The following is a 17,513-nucleotide window of genomic DNA, read 5'->3' on the forward strand; positions in this document are numbered from 1 at the left end:
AAATATTATTAGGTGAAAAGACTAAAACATTTTATTTTGTTAAATTGAAAAAAAGATTTATGGATCACCGCTGAAATAAGAGAAATGCTAGTAATCATATGTTTACATTTTGGAAACTATGGAAATGGACTGTACGCGTAATAATTTTGAAAAGGCAATGACAACGAATCCAAAAATTATTACCAGCATAACTTTTAAGAGGTTGCTTGTAAAATATTTACATGTGTGTTATTGTAAATGCCCTAATATGTTGTCGTTGTAAACTTTGGGGAATATTATTGTATATACCATATATTTAATATAAAGTAAATTTTTGGGAATATAATGGTACAAACCTTATATTTTATATAAAGTAACAAACGATTTATTACTCGAAACTGCCTGAAAATGTTTTAGAATATATGAAGACAATTTTACTTTCTTCTTGTGACCACTCCACCTCTACCCCCTGTTGTTATCCACTTCCAATTTACTTACCCGCTTGAAATATTATGAAATTTTCCATCACTGGAGTTTTATGTCATATGTCTGAAGATGTTTGCTCAATTCCTTGTCCATTTGTTACTAAACTCAAGTAGAGCAATATGATTATGTTGCTGTAAAAGTTACATTTCGAACCTTGCATTTTTTTTAAATTAACACAATTTATTATTGACAACCACAATTTGTGTTAGACAATTTTAAAATATATGAATACAAACAACAAATGATTTTATCAAGCGATACTATCGAACACTATTTTTTTAAGGAAGGAGATACTGCGCTTCATATCGCTTCCAGAGACAAACATCGTCAGATAGTCGAATATTTGTTAATCAAAGATTGTGATCCACATATAATAAATAACGAAGTAAGTACCAGTCAACATACATTTTTGTTATAGATGATAGATCTGAGTCATGGTTTGATTTCTACATTACAGAATAAACCTTTCAATGCTTCGTCAACTTTCATTCACTTATGTCACCTACGGTTTGGCAATAAAACAAATTTGCGAACAAACATAGCACAAGCACAACCATTCCTCTGTGTGAAAAAAATACAATTCTTATTGTTCGTCCGTCCGAAAAGCTTTGATCGCTTTCCCGTTATTAGAGATCTCCAAACTAAACATTTGAAAGGCATGGATGTATACATAAGACACAATAAAAGCTTAACGACAAACAGGCCACGGAGGATCATCTGTGTCTGAAGGAGTTCTAACCATTGTTTTTTTATTTCTTAATGAAGGAAGGTTTGATATAGGATTCTTCTTGTTTAAAATGTTGATATTTACTGACACTGCTGTATTTATATAACTTAAATCTCTATTTAAAAAACTGTCTTATCTTACACCTCATATGGTATCAAAAGTTATTCAGTCAGTATTGTTATATTTACAAAGAACATCAACGATAATCTTGTCTTATTAATTTGCTGTTTAATCATTGATTGTAAAATATTGAAATCAATTCACACACTAAATATGTCCTTTGAAATGTATAATCCGTAAGCAGTAGTTTTAAGCAATTACTGCAGGTTCAACAAAATATACATTTACTGGATACTGTTTTAGGGGCAATACGGAATGCAATATATATTTGGACTTTGTACTTCGTTTGTAAAGACACAATGTTTAAATTGTACATGATAAACTATCACGTAACAGTAAATAGTTATCAAAAGTTCAAGGTTTATAATGTAATACGCCATATGCGCGTTTAGTCTACATAAGACTCATCAGTCATTTTTGTCAGTGACGCTCAGATAAAAAAAGTTATAAAGCCAAACAAGTACACAGATGATGAGCATTGATGACCAAGACTTGAATAAAAATGTATCAAGTACTGCTAAGGTTATCTATACCTGGAATAAGAAAGAACATTGTACTTTGGAAAAATCATACTTGTATGAAAATGGTTTTGCTGCAATATAAAATGTATCTGCAAAAGAGGCAGCGACTGATAATAACATGATCAAAACAACAATGAAGCGTTGTTGTTAGAACGGATTTCAGTTCTATCCAATAATTTTGAAATTATGTTAGACATTTATAAAGTAGCTCTTGATTTTCTGTTATGTTTTACAAAATTAAAATCAAATATATATATCAGGGTGCAAAGGCAATAGATGTGGCCAGCGGAAACCCCGAAATAATAAAGCTAATACAGGTAAATAATAGATATTTCACCTTTTAAGTAGTTTCTAATTTCTTGAAAACAGATATTTTTAAGAGTAGTCTGCTGACATCACAAAACAGTTTAACAGTTGGGTACATATGTACTATTCATTGCAAGTAGGCAACAAATCAAAATGTATGACAGCAAACTCTCGCCAACAAACATGTTCCCTGTATTATTGTTTGAACACCATATTCTTGCTTTTCAATGCGCGAGGGGTTGTGCCATATACAAAATAAAATAAAAAACGAAAGGTACACCATTTTTCCAGGATATGATGTAATAAAAAAGTTTGATTCTGAACGAACGTTAAAAATCAAAGACAGAGAAAATTGCTATTCGAAGATCATTTGGTATTGTCGGTGGGTAAGAAAAAGCGGATGACTATTTTGCGAAGTAAATTCCACCAACTGTGTTTCTAAATGTTTTGAAAGGGGAAACTCATTCAGTTTTCAATACAGATCCCTTTTACTTCATTGGAAGATTGCATATATGTTACGTTTTGCATATGTTTCATGGCGATGTTTGCAGATTGTTTTCCCTATTTTCAGACTTGTTTTTGAGGTTGTTCTTAATTAAATAGTCGCAATTTGATGAAACCTAAACATTTGATAATTTGGTCCATTTTTCGTTTGATTATGAGCTATTTATTTCATAATGTAGCACATCCATAATACCATTGTCATGCGGCTTTTCAAGGTAAAGAATCCCTTTGTCGTTTCACAAGTACTTTAAGAAAAATGATCCAAAATTTGGGATCTATCAATGCCCATAAACAATACTTGATAATTATTAATAGCTATTTCTAGAGAGAAAGCATCTTCTTTGTTGCTTCACAAGATTCATGTCACTTAAAATAAGCAGTATATGTATCTGTATAGCTGACAAGTTGAACAGTTTGTTTGTAAAGGGTTCAATCATCCTTGTTTATTGAAGCTGTGCATCAACATATAGCAATTCACGTATTTTTTAAAAATAAGTTTGTCTGTTTATTTGTATATTGTTTAACCAGCTGTAATTCGTGATGCGACTTTTCGAGATTGATATACACTTATTTACACAATACATATATTTGATAGCTCCGTATGTTTTCATCTATGGTATATGATTCCCTGCTCTCCAAATCAGCACAAACGTCAAATATCAGTCACCTGTTTAAAAATGAAATATGTCCAATTTCGATACACAGAAATTATTTGTTTATGCCCTTCTTTAGTTCCTCAGTTTGAGGTGCTTTAGGAATATTGACCATATGTATGTACAAAAGGTACATGTGGCATATGCAACATTAAAAGAAGACGTAGTATGATTACTAACGACAACACTATCCACAAATGAATGTTAACTATAGGACAAATACAATGAAAACGTGTGTTAATCTTAATAAACTGAAATTGGATATTTTTGTCTGACCCTTCTTTTGTAGGAATATGGAAATACCCTTTTACCTGGTAAGTTACATATACCTCTAAATCCATGAATCGTATGGGTTGTTAAGTCAACTCGGTTATTCAGGATAAAGAAAGTATAATACAATGACACATTGAAATCAACACTGTATAAATGCCCTGCATATGAAGAGCGTCTTCGATTAGCCTGCATCAGGAACGCTTAAAATCTATTTAATTGAAAGCCAAAGATGTATAAGAACCGGTACCGTTGAAAAAGACAGAAAAAATATACTCGAAAATACCTTATGTAATATGTGCACGGGGGAGATACAAAATGTTTTTTCTTATTTAAAATTTATCAACGGACAATTTAAGAAATTATGGTTAAAATCATGTCAATACCGACGTACTGACCAATGCGCTGATAAAATTATCGCAAAATCATTGTCAGCAATAAGGGTATTAAAAGAAATTACCCCCCCAACTCACATACATTATACCTCTTGACATTAAGTAAACAGAACTTGTAAGAATAAATTGAAACATTTTGACAACTCTTATTAGTTTGATTATGTTGATAAAAACAATTGTAATCTTTTTCTTATTTCTGTTGAGCATAATGTTACTTGGTTAATTTGAATATGTTTTTTTCTGTTATTTATAAATAGCACACCAATCTTACATGTTTTCCAAGTGTTTAATTGATTTAAATTATTAAATGAAATTGTACTTGAAATACAATTAAGTGAAAATATTTGTTTAGATGCTCATATCTTATCAATCTTTCACATGCTGATCGTCGGGTTGCTAATTTTGTTGATAACGAAAAAAGAAACAGTATTATTAAACATGTTGTCATTTGAACAAATATATGCCAAAAACATCAATACTATATTTCGCTCATCTTAAAAGCTGTTAAATTTGAAAAAAAAACTTTTGTAACGATCTTAGTGTACATATAATAATCATTTATACCAAGATGTGAAGCGATCATTTATAAGCATACAAATAAGTCATATACGCCATTTACTTTTCAAGATAACAAACCTTAGTTAGTTCCCTTTCTATGTACTAAACAATTATCAACATCCTACCATTTACCTCTTCTAATTCATAAATTTCAATGAAAGCTGATTAGTGTCAGGGGAAACAATATTCGTATGCTATCAAATACACATTGTATTGTAACAGGAAGTAATTTTTATCCAACAAACACAATTAAAGTAAGATTTGTTATGATATAAAAATAATTTATTTACAATGTTTGAAAGATCAGCACATATTAAAACAGGCGTTCATTTTCATATTTCAGTTCTCTATAAAAGGCTGGCAAATGAATGAGCAAAATAAGAACAATACTTCAACCGTAATGTAGTGAATTGAAATAATATGAATGACGATTTCCTATAGTTCAGTAAACATAGTTTAGATAATAAAATCATATGACAAATCATAGATTTCTTTGGTAACATACCATTACGAAATAAGTATTTTATTTCGTATGTTTTGTATGAAAGTTTTACAGATTTCGCTGATTTTTGTTGTTGACTTTTTGTTAGATATTCGGAATCCTTTAATAAGTGAAGTGTCTCTAACACCTTGTTTTCTTGTCATTATTTCATAAAATACAAAAAAAAAAAACGATTTTTAAATCCTATAAAATCTCTGTTATTTATTTTATAACTTTATTTAATAATAAAAGTTGATATGAAAAATCTTCAGGACAAAATTTCCCACAGAGAATTAGATTTACAGTAAATTTCAAAAAGGAAACGAGAGGGTGATTCAAACGTGCAAGTGCATCTTTGTATAAATACATGATCTTCTATAGGACACTACACTCAGTAAAATGCCAAAACAAAAATTAGCAGAACTAATCATAATTGATATTATAGCAACCAGTAAATGCTTATGATTTGAGATTCCCAAGTACTTCAACATCAAATAAATTGTCAGATTTAAATAAACTACAAAATTGAAGCCCATTGAAGCTAACATAGATACGGATAGGCCGAGCCCCGCTTCATGGTTACCAAGATATATGATTCAAGCAGTAGTGTTAAAAAAGATATAGATATGATTTACTTTGTGTCAAACTTATTTTCTGCATCACAGTTATATATCATGTATAAACATCTTTTGAAAGTTTTTGAATGAACATGAAAAGATTCATATATCTATTTTATGTATAGAACTGACATTTAGATAATTGAAATTTAGGTCTTCCAACTGAAGTTAAAAAATTTGATAAGAAATCAGCCCAGGTATTCTCTAGCCTATTGAAAGAAGAAAGTTATCCCCACTTTGAGTCAAGACTTATGCTAGCAGGCGAACAGGGCACAGGCAAGACAACTTTAGCGAGATATCTTGTCGGAAAACGGCCTACAAGATTCAGGATTTCAACCGATGGGATCGAATTATACAATGGTCTTTCATACATGGACCGTGAATCAAAGGATTGGCTTGGTGGACTGCAAGGTAAAACTAACACTTCTTATACAAACACAGGACATACAATGTACGGATGTATTCTAACTGTCTATATAGTTGAATCCTGTTATAAATTTTTAACGTAATACATCATGGTTGTGTTTTGTCTATTTATGTGAGCCAATTTATGTCAAGTGTATAATTTATAAGTATAGGATAAACATCAATAACCTCTAGGAAAAATTCTCTTTAATCCTAATAATATGATACCATTATAACTATCAATTTCAGATTTCTCCTTAGAAGAAATACTCATTAGTAGATCCCTTTTGAAAGAAGAAAAAATAACGAAACAAAATAAGTTAGATGATACAACACAAACCAGTCAAGATATACCAGTCGGCGCACACATAATATCATTGCCAGAAAGCAGTAGAAACGTTAGACGTGAATCAAATGACACATTGATTTCCGACACAGCACGAGAATGGTCAGAACATGATGGTTTGTTATATACTAAAATTACGTATGATTACCTGTATATGTAGTTTTGTCATTTATTTCGTTGGGTCGAATTTTACTGATGTACAGACCATTATCTATGTTTCATTTCATACATAATTCAATAGGAATTTGCCCGAAAATATCTTTTTGTCTTTGGGAAATGTTTTCTCTTCTTCTGTAAGATAGTCATTTTGAATTGCGGCAGCATGTCAATTTGAAAAAAGTCAAATTGGATTTCAATTTTTCACATGCAACCTTGTAATATTTAAATGGTGAAAGCAACCTACTGTGTGGTGATAAAAAAAATTCGAATACATATTGGTAAAACATATGATTGCCTTATTAAAATTAAATTTCTCTAATCGATTGCTACAATTAACAACTATGATTGCAAATATAAATTTTGTAATGGGAACGGGAAATCCGTCGGTGGGACAGCAACCCAACCAAAAAGCAGAATGAAAATAATGCAAGTAGAAAACAGAACTAAAACTTATTAAAAGTTTTACCTTATTTTAGAACGAAAAGGTAAAATACACTTAATAGTAATCAAAGGTACCAGGATTATAATTTTGTACGCCAGACGAGCGTTTCGTCTACATAAGACTCATCAGTGACGCTCATATCAAAATATTTATAAAGCCAAACAAGTACAAAGTTGAAGAGCATTGAGGATCCAAAATTCCAAAAAGTTATGCCAAATACGGCTAAGGTAATCTATGAGAGGTCTAATGACAGAAAAAATCAAAGTTTTTCGCGAGAAATTATTTATATAAGAATATCTGTCCTTCTTCCACCTAAAGCATTGTTGTTTAATTTTAATAAGTGGCATTGAGTTTTGAATGCGATAGCGGTCCATAAACGTTACATGTATCAACTCAAAAACGGGTAAATTTAGTGTGAAAACTGATTGCATAGTTTTATACATGTACACCTCTTACTAAATAAACCTGTTTAGTGACAATACTGTGTGAAAGAGGGACGAAATATACCAGAGAGACAGTCAAAATCATAAATCGAAAATTATCTGACAAAACCATGAAATGAAAAGGACAAACAGACAAACAATAGTACACACGACACAACAACGAAAAATAAAGAATAAAACACACGAAACCCGCCAAAAACTAGGGGCGATATAAGGTGCTCCGGAAGGGTAAGCAGATCCTGCTCCACATGTGACACCCGTCGTGTTGCTTATGAGATAACAAAGCCGGTAAATAGTCTAATTCGGTAATTCACATTCATGAAAGGGGAGGGGATTGTAGTTACGACGTAAGGAACATATCTGATATCATTTGGAAACGATTATTCCATTACAGTCAACTAACTCGTGATGGCGTCCGTAAAATTTACGAAGAGATAATTTCAACTTCACCATTTGGAACTCTTGATTTAAAAGCTTCCTTGAAAGCAACAACCCTATATCAAGAAAATAATGATAGGAAATGCTAGCACGGGAATATCGTATCAATTTAGAGATATATACACCGTATGCAGGTGCTGCTGGAATGTTGCTACTTAGAAATGGAAAGTTCACAATTGGAATGCCGAAATCATCTCTTTTGTCGTAAAGTTTTGTTTTCAATCAGTAAATGTATTATAGTTATACATTGAAAAGTCAGTACCTCTAATCAATGAACATTACGTACCTATAGGTTGCAGTCTTATAATTGACTGCTCCATAGGTCTACATGCAAAACAGCTGATCTTTGAAAATAAAAAATGAAAAATGCTACATAGAAAAAAAACCATGTTCATATCATGTATGTACTTATGCGAAATTGTGATTTAATCGAGAAAAAAGAGTGGGTCATGCCACGAAGAATAAAAACGTAAACCTGAAGTCAAAACATTTATTTTCTAAATTCTGTTTGCTGTTTTCACTAGGTGGCACCACTTCAAGTTAACATGATATCCTTCCACTTTCCTGGATTGATATCCCCCAAAAGATGCAAGGTTTTTTTAAAAGTCTATATGTATGTTTCAATTCAGCATAAACCTATAATCAAAAAGAAAAATTTAAGATCAGAAAAAAATTCAGAAAAAATGCACTATTTTGTTTCCCTCCATGTTTTGACATGCACCGGACACTGGAGTTGTAATACAAGTCTGATACCTATATATTTTTGTTTTGGTTCTTTTGATTTCATATATGTTTTTGTGATTTTTTTTTAGATTTTAGACACACTTCTTATTTGTCGAATGACGGAGACCGTATCAATGACAAACCAATTGATGACTCAAACGGTTCTGAAGAGAAGTCAAGTCTCAGTGGTGAGATGCATGTACATACTGTTACTAAACCTGGAGTTATCGGAAGGCTGAAAAATATGTTCGGGGTTTCAAAACAAGTCAAAGAAGTCAAAGTGTCAATCTCACAAGAAAAGTTTTTAAAAATGTCTTCTAAAGTTGGGGCAAAGCAGTTGCACAACAAAAAGATAGCACCAATAATTATCTGGGATTTTGGAGGGCAAGATGTTTTCTATTCAACTCATCAGACATTTCTAACATACAGAGCTATTTACATGGTAGTATTGGATGGAAGTAGAAAACTAGATGATCCCTGTCCGTATGAAAAGTATCTTCCAGGAAAGGGTCAACATAAAACAGCAAGAGGTATTTATATATATTTATTTTTGTATAAACACTATCATGAAGTAGCTGTTAAGTTTAAAACACCAAATTTTAATTTAGTTTTTCATAAATATATAAACGAACACTTGACATTTTTAACATCTTCAGAATATATATCATTATTGGAGAATTTGGATTTGAAATGGAAAGCAATTACGTCCTTGATCAGTGTTCACCAATGTATTATTCGTTTTTTCCTGTTTATTATTACAGATTATCTACTATTCTGGATCAACACCATTGTGACATACTGCAAGGGAAGTAATCAGGGATTTCCTAAAATTATGGTGGTTTTAACGCACAAAGATCAGGTTAAAGCTGTAAGTATGTTACAGTGCTTTGGTTGTTTACCGTCAATGGGAATGGTGACATGTTTTGACTTTGTTTTATATTGATGTTACGTAAACATGTAAAGACAGAAAGAAGAAGAATTTCTTTACTATTGTCATTAATTTACTGCTTATTGTTAATGCAAATGTTTAACGTTAACATATAATTGACAAAAAAAAATAGCCAAATATAATCTGAAATTATATTCCAAAACATTCCAAACTCATAGTTGGTTGTTTTGTCTCTGACGAACATTGCATTTAACAAAAATGTTTCATTCCATATGTAGGTTTCCTATAGCTAGTGCATACATTTTCTTGTACATACCAATTTGCATTTCTACATCTGTATGAGGCAGGCTTTGTATTTGTTTGGTTAGTCACAAGCATATGTAGTCATCACCACCATTTTAAAACGTCCTTATACAGGCAATTGTGTGATTGTAACTATGCATTTCCTTATAAACCGATGATAATTGCATCAAAAGGAAGTTGTGGTCAAATATATAGTGTAACGTAAAAATGTTCTATTGTTTTAGCATGATGTTGAAGAAAGACGACATGAAATATTTACAGAAATTTACAAGATGTTTCAACAAACGCCATTAGAGCAGCATTTGGTGATTGAGGATCAAATATTTGTCAACGCTCAAGACGAAAATGACACAAAAATGGAGAAGATAAAAAAGATTATCATGAGCGAATCAGAGAGGCAACCAACATGGGGTGAATTGCTTCCAAAATGCTTTATCCCTTTAGAATTAGAATTTGCATCGCTTATCAGAAGCAACAGTACCTTGATAACCCTAGAGCACCTAAAGAAAATAAATGCATTGCAGCCTATACGACCGTTGTCAGAAGATGAGTTGAAGGTTTTTCTGAAATTTCAACACTCAATTGGCAAAATACTGTACTTTGATGAACCTAAATTGGACGACCGTATTATTTTGTCTCCAACCCTTCTCATTGATGCCTTTAAATCAATTGTTACAGACAAGCAGTTTTGCAAGGGAGACAAAAAAAGAGAAGAAATGTGGGATGTAATGGGAACGAATGGCGTGGTTTCAAAATACGCAATAGACGGCGTTTGGAAGAGAAAGAAATATGCAAAATTCAACACAGACAAAGATTATCTGTTAACTGTTATGACCCATCTGGACATATTGGTAGAACCAAAGAGATACGATACTAGCCGAATGCGTATACATGCAGACTTTTACTATGTTGCAAGTATGGTACGAGGTAGTGATGATTCCGGATACCTCCATTCAGCCGACATCACACAACGAAATATCGCCATAGCTTTTCAATCGACATCATTGATGATACCTCCTGCATTATCCTTCCGATTTATAAGTTACTGCTTATCTGTCTGGTCGGTGAAGAGATACAGAGAGACCAATAGGGAAATGCTGTTCCACAGGTCAGGAGTGTTCACAATTGATCCTTTCTTGGATATGTATATTCTTTGCGAAGATGACAAGATAACTGTCCGTCTTGTTCATGCTAAAACAAACGCACTCATAATGAGGGATCTTGCTTCCAGTATCAATGAATGTTTAACATCTGCCTTGGAAAAAATTAGTCAGCTGTATATAAGAACCAGCTGTGATCAGAGTGATAACAGTGACGCATCCTTTGTGACCAGGGTATGTTGTAACTCACCAGATAAGCCATGCATCCTACCATTCGAAAGTCTTGCAAATATAGGCAAATATTGGAACTGTCCTACACATGATATTGAACACAACATACACATGATCAAATCGTGGATACCAGGAAAGGTAAGAGTCACCTCAAAAGTACTCTAGAAAACGAAAACAAAAATAAATCTGATAATTGGTTTGATTTTCTAAAATAATTCATAAGACAGTGTAATATGAAACAATATAACGATGGTAAGCAAAGGGTAGTCAAGTTCTAAAATAATTCAAATACAATAGAATGAATCGTAAAACACAAGCCAGTGTAAAATTATGATTACATTCTTAATGATTCCATCATTCAAAGTTATGTATTTATTCCTAGATGCCTGTTAATCTTATCTTCTTATATATTGATATATATTTTCCGGGATATACAAGTAACACATTAATGATTTCCAGTAGACCGTCCTGAAATACTTATTGTTTTTTATTTTTTTATTTTTATCAGGAGGAAGACAGTTGTGAACCAGGGTGTCCAGGTATTGTATTCTGATTCTAAACCATATTTGTATGTTCTCATATTTTTTTGCATAATTTGCGATCGTAATTTGAGTTTTGTAATGTTCCGACTGAATTGTTTTTTTTTTTAATGTTAAATATAGATCCTACCACTGCATCGAGTGTGATGCGTTGTTTATAAACTCACCAGACATTGTCGCCTTTGTTCATGCCGTCACAAAGGGAAATTCAGAGGAAACAAGAAAATCTTCGTCAAAATTGGATTTTAACAAATGAAGTACTGAGATCAAACGAATCACACGTTGATTATTTTTTTTATACAGTGGGCGCAGAAAGGGATAAATTGTGGAAGAATTAGAGAAAAATCAATATTACGTTTCAACCATCTTACCCTTATTGCTTTGCTGCAACATGTGAAGTTATGCACTCAAATCCAATAGATCGTCTTCAAGAGAAACTCTGTGTGTACTTTTGTTTTGAATAAATAAGACAATAATCCACCGAATTCGTTCTGTTTATGTAATATAATTACAACATAGCATTTGTAAGAAAATGTGTACTTCTTTTCCATAGTAGTTACAAATGTTATTCGTGATAAGTAAAATTATGAATGATTTCTATAATTTGTGTCTTTTAAAATTTGAATTATAGATCAATTACGAACTGTTTCACTCAAAAGTAGCCTAACAAATTGTAATTGAATGAAAAAGTGTTATTACAATTTGCACATACTAAAACTCCTGTAGAACTAAATTTGCAAATTACGCTATGTTCAACAGTGTACGGTGAGCATCTTTTTCAATCAAATACATTTATGGTGGAAAGTCAATTGTATCATAAATATCAGTATATACCATTTGTCATTACAGTTACAAATGAGGAGTTTTTGAAAGAACGACCATCAGATCTACACCTACGACGATTATCATTGGTGTACAGTATAAACGCAACCAGAGAACTAGCACTACAATTAGGATTGGAAACAACTGAGTTGGACAAACTTTTACTCAGTAACGATTCAGAGACGTGGCAATTTGAAGTATTCAAAAAATGTCGCGATACATTTGCATTGACATTTGGAAATATCAGAGACGCATCTGAAGCTTGCAAATTTGGAAATATCCATAAACTTTGCAAGGTAAACATTAATGAATCAATTACACAAAAAGTACATATAAAATCAAATTCGTTATATCACGTTTTAACTTGAATTGATTGTTGATATTTGAATTGAATCACTATTTATATAACAGGGCAACTAAGCAGAAGGTATAACTTGTTTTATAATAATTCGTTGATGGAATACATTTACAAAACATACACATTGCTGGTTCAGCTAAGGTAGTGATGCAACAACTAGTTCAACTCAATACCATTATCTCGATCCAACTTTATAGCCCTTGAACGATTTACTGGTTAACCTTTGATTTTGGTATGCCACACTATAGCTGTCTTTAATTCTTTTTGCAGCTGGTGAAAGGAGATGTTATTGATTTTGGTGAGTCCTTCAAATAGTTTGTACAACTGACATATATAAGCAATATCGTTCGGTGAAATATTCACTATTTATTTTGATAAACTGATTTGACAACATACTTATTACATGTGAGTACACTTTCTGTCCTTGTTAGTATGCAATTTCAATTCGTTACAACTGTATCAAAAATCAACAATGATCATACTACTGGTTTAAAATAACCTTGTAAGAGTACGTATTCCTCCACTTATTAAGTTTGTTTATATGTACACTGTTTAACATAGTATATGTTATTTGCATTTTTTACAGGCACGGGGATATGAACTGATACTACTTCGTAAAGTTTGTATCTCTTAAGATCTGACGCGAAAGGGAAAAACTAATGAGCTAAATGTATAAACTCATCTCCCCTGTGAAGCTATTATAACAATGTATACTGGAATATTTTTGCTTCCAACATTTAGTACCATCCTTATCTTCTTTTTGTTCACATGGGGTGTGTGTCTTACTAAAAACAAGGTACAGTTTAAAAAAAACACTTCACTCGAGTGTGATATCAATGTAAATAAACTCATCTGAGATATCAGGATTACATTTTGTATATACGGCAAACGCGCGTTTCGTCTACAAAAAAAACTCATCAGTAATTCTCGAATAAACAAATGTTTAAAAGGCCATATATAGCACGAGGTTGACGAACATTGAGGACTAAACTTCGTAAAAGTTATGACAAATACAGCTAAGGTTATATATTCCTGAGGTATAAAGCCTTAGTATTTCAACAGATAAACAGTTTTGTAAACAGTTAATTAATATTTATGACCATTTCAATGATAATTCATGTCAGCACTTTATAATTATTATAGTTATTTTAGGGGAAATGCCCGTTGACCTCGATGCAAACCTTTTTTTTCTATAATATAATGTTTCCCTTTATTAATAAAAAGCTTTTATAAATCATTTGCTAATGTAAAGTAAAAGCGCTAACTTTTGTCAAAACACAAGTGTCATCATGCAATTCACATGGTCTTGTGTGCAACAACTGTAGATTCACCCTTCTTTTTTTACATCGACCTAACTCCTTTCATACCTCTTGTAGAAATCATTTAGGTGCATTTAGCATTCATTCATGTTTTGAACCCTATATGTGATACCTTTGTTAACACAATGTTTAAAAAACATCATATATTAATCATTATAGCACATGATTTCAATGTTATAAAGAAAGGTTTACAGTTTATTGGCTCTCCTTCATTGTCTATTTTTAATTACTGAATTAATCACTATACCAGGTGACGAACCAGTCTTCTAAAATTAAAGCTTTATAATTTAATTACATGTAATAAGTTTACCATCGAATCAATTTAAAAATAAAAATTCAAAAGAATAATTTTTTTTTTATTTTTTTTAAATCATATCGAAGTTAACTGTGATAGTATTACATTGTTATTAAATATATCAAAATAACAGCATTTATATTGTAAAATTTAAATTGTTAACAAAATCTGTTGTTTCTTCATGAGTTCGGTTCAATGTGCTATTCGGTATAGATTTGATAATGGCACGCCATTAAGTAGTGTCTGACGAAGTTTAAACAACATGTTGTATTTGTTTAAGCTGGGGTCACACATTCACGATTTTTACTGCCGTCCTTGACAGGACCATTCCCGATTAAAATTTGTCAAAAGTCTGATCAAGATCCTGTGAATCGTGGATGGAAATTCGATTTGTATCTTTCGCCAGGTAAAATTCGACCGAGTCTGTCAGTCACGACTGCGTCCCGATTCTACCGAATGTAATCCGACAGAGATCAGATAGTGACAAGACAGTGAACCGACGCTTAAGCTGGGGTCACACATTCACGAATATTACTGCCGTCCTTGACAGGACCATTCCCGATTAAAATTTGTCAAAAGTCTGATCAAGATCCTGCGAATCGTGGATGGAAATTCGATTTGTATCTTTCGCCAGGTAAAATTCGATCGAGTCTGTCACGACCGCGTCCCGATTCTACCGAATGTAATCCGACAGAGATCAGATAGTGACAAGACAGTGAACCGACACTGACGGAAGTTTTCCGTTCGAAAACTGTCGGCATAACCGGGATGATCAGGTACTGTCGGAACGTAATCCTATCACGGTCCGCTCTATCGCATTGCAAACGGCTTTGTCTGGTCTCAGTCGTATTGTATTATGTTATTGTCGGGACTTCTCCAGATCATTCCCGTTCCACAGGACACCGTCCCGAATACACAGAACATTGTTAGGAATTCGATCCGATACAGCAGAATCTGTCACGACATAGGGACGATTGTAATCCGACTAGAAAAAATCGGCTGAGTTTCCCCGAATGTTACGGGACGCACCTAACTGTCGGGGTGCTTTGCCGAACTATTCGGACCCTTCCCGACCAGTAGGAATCTGTTACGAACTAAAACGACTGCGTTCATACAATAATAGGACATCCCAGATGATTGAGGATACTAATCCGACTTTTTCACTTTTCGTGTCGTATCGCTGTCTGATCTCAAACGGGAGCAATAATCGGCAATGTGTGAACCCCGCATTACGGGAGTTATCCGTTCGAAAACTGTCGGCATAATCGGGATGATCAGGTACTGTCAGAACGTAATCCTTTCACGGTCCGCTCTATCGCATTGCAAACGGCTTTGTCTGGTCTCAGTCGTATTGTATTCTGTTATTGTCGGGACTTCTCCAGATCATTCCCGTTCCACAGGACACCGTCCCGAATACACAGAACATTGTTAGGAATTCGATCCGATACAGCAGAATCTGTCACGACATAGGCACGATTGTAATCTGACTAGACAAAATCGGCTGAGTTTCCCCGAATGTTACGGGACGCACCTAACTGTCGGGGTGCTTTGCCGAACTATTCGGACCCTTCCCGACCAGTAGGAATCTGTTACGAACTAAAACGACTGCGTTCAGACAATAATAGGACATTCCAGATAATTGAGGATACTAATCCGACTTTTTCACTTTTCGTGTCGTATCGCTGTCTGATCACAAACGGGAGCAATAATCGGCAATGTGTGAACCCCGCATTACGTCAATCATATTTCATTAAAGTGTATACATAGTTAGAGTACTACATTGAACGACAACAATATGTGACGTATACATTTTCTGACGTCAGACACGCGAAGCAAGGAATGTGTTTTTAATTTGATAGATGCTTTTGTGTTCTGTGAAAAGGTTTCTTTTAAAATTGTAACACAATGATGACTGCTGTACCCGATTTCGACTATTTCATTTATTATGTCTGTTTAGTTTATGCATCATTGTAAGTATAAATGAATTCGGTATGACTTTCGTACAAAGTGAGAAGTTTAGCGCTATAAAACCAGGTTTAATCCACAATTTTCTACATCAGAAAATGTCCGTACCAAGTCAGGAATATGACAGTTGTTGTCCATTCGTTTTTTATGTGGTTTGTCATTTGATTGTGCTATGTGATTAGGGACTTTCCGATTTGATTTTCCTCTGAGTTCAGTATTTTTGTAATTTTACTTTTAACTTATATACCGCCATCTTGGGTTGGAAAATATAAGATCACAATAGTTCTAATAACATACATGCACAAATCTCATACTTTGAGATAGATTAGTAATTAATGGGTTACATTATTTATGTTAAAACTAAATTTTGACATTACATACACTTATCGAATACCTTTATGCTGCATGTATGCACTAATTTCGGCAACACATTTCTAGTTATTTTCATATTAAATATCTTATTTGGAATGAAAATCAAAACTTTTTTTTATTTTTCAAATTATAGATAAAGAACCTGAGAAGTGGGATTTGGTTCCTACAGAGGAACACATTGACAGATTAGCTCCAATAATTGGAAACAACTCTCTTCAATTTCTTATCGAACTAGAAATGGAGTTAAAGACTTGGGAACAGATAAGTTACAGGCACACGATTGAAAGGGATTTGGTAAAACTAAACAAAGATATTTTAGAAGAATGGAGAACCAAGTTTTGTAAGATGCACAGTCTCAAACCGACTTTGCGAAAAATTGCACAGGCCTTTAGTAACATTGGCAAGCATATAGACATAGTTGAAAACACATTATCAGATCTGTTTTGACTTAGCTACCATTCTAGCTGTATTTTATCCTGTTTGCTTGAACTTTGTGCAAACATTCTCAATTTAAGAATGTCAAAATTGTTTAAAGTTAAACTGTTTATTCACATTGAGAGATCAAAAGAGTGAGAACAAATTTACATTAAATGAATGCAAGCATTGCAATATATGTAGTACAAACGTGATATCATTGGGGTTGATCAGATATATGTAGTATATTCATTTCGTATGATAGTTTGTTCGATTAGGATAATTTGGGTTTATCTTGCCACTGCAAAGTTTGTAAAAAGATAAGGCGCCTTT

General features: G+C 32.9%; 1 protein-coding gene across 1 annotated transcript; it reads left to right on the forward strand.

Annotated features, from left to right (window-relative positions):
- Positions 1 to 8,011: 8,011 nt before the first annotated feature.
- LOC139503972 (uncharacterized) lies at positions 8,012 to 17,213 on the forward strand. Its single transcript, XM_071294018.1, has 8 exons — positions 8,012 to 8,075; positions 8,663 to 9,103; positions 9,335 to 9,441; positions 9,990 to 11,234; positions 11,605 to 11,635; positions 12,485 to 12,753; positions 13,086 to 13,113; positions 16,900 to 17,213. The coding sequence occupies exons 1-8, from the start codon at positions 8,012 to 8,014 to the stop codon at positions 17,211 to 17,213; spliced, it is 2,499 nt and encodes an 832-aa protein (XP_071150119.1).
- Positions 17,214 to 17,513: the final 300 nt, after the last annotated feature.

Source organism: Mytilus edulis, chromosome 14, assembly GCF_963676685.1.
Source record: "Mytilus edulis chromosome 14, xbMytEdul2.2, whole genome shotgun sequence".
Lineage (NCBI taxonomy): Eukaryota > Metazoa > Mollusca > Bivalvia > Mytilida > Mytilidae > Mytilus > Mytilus edulis.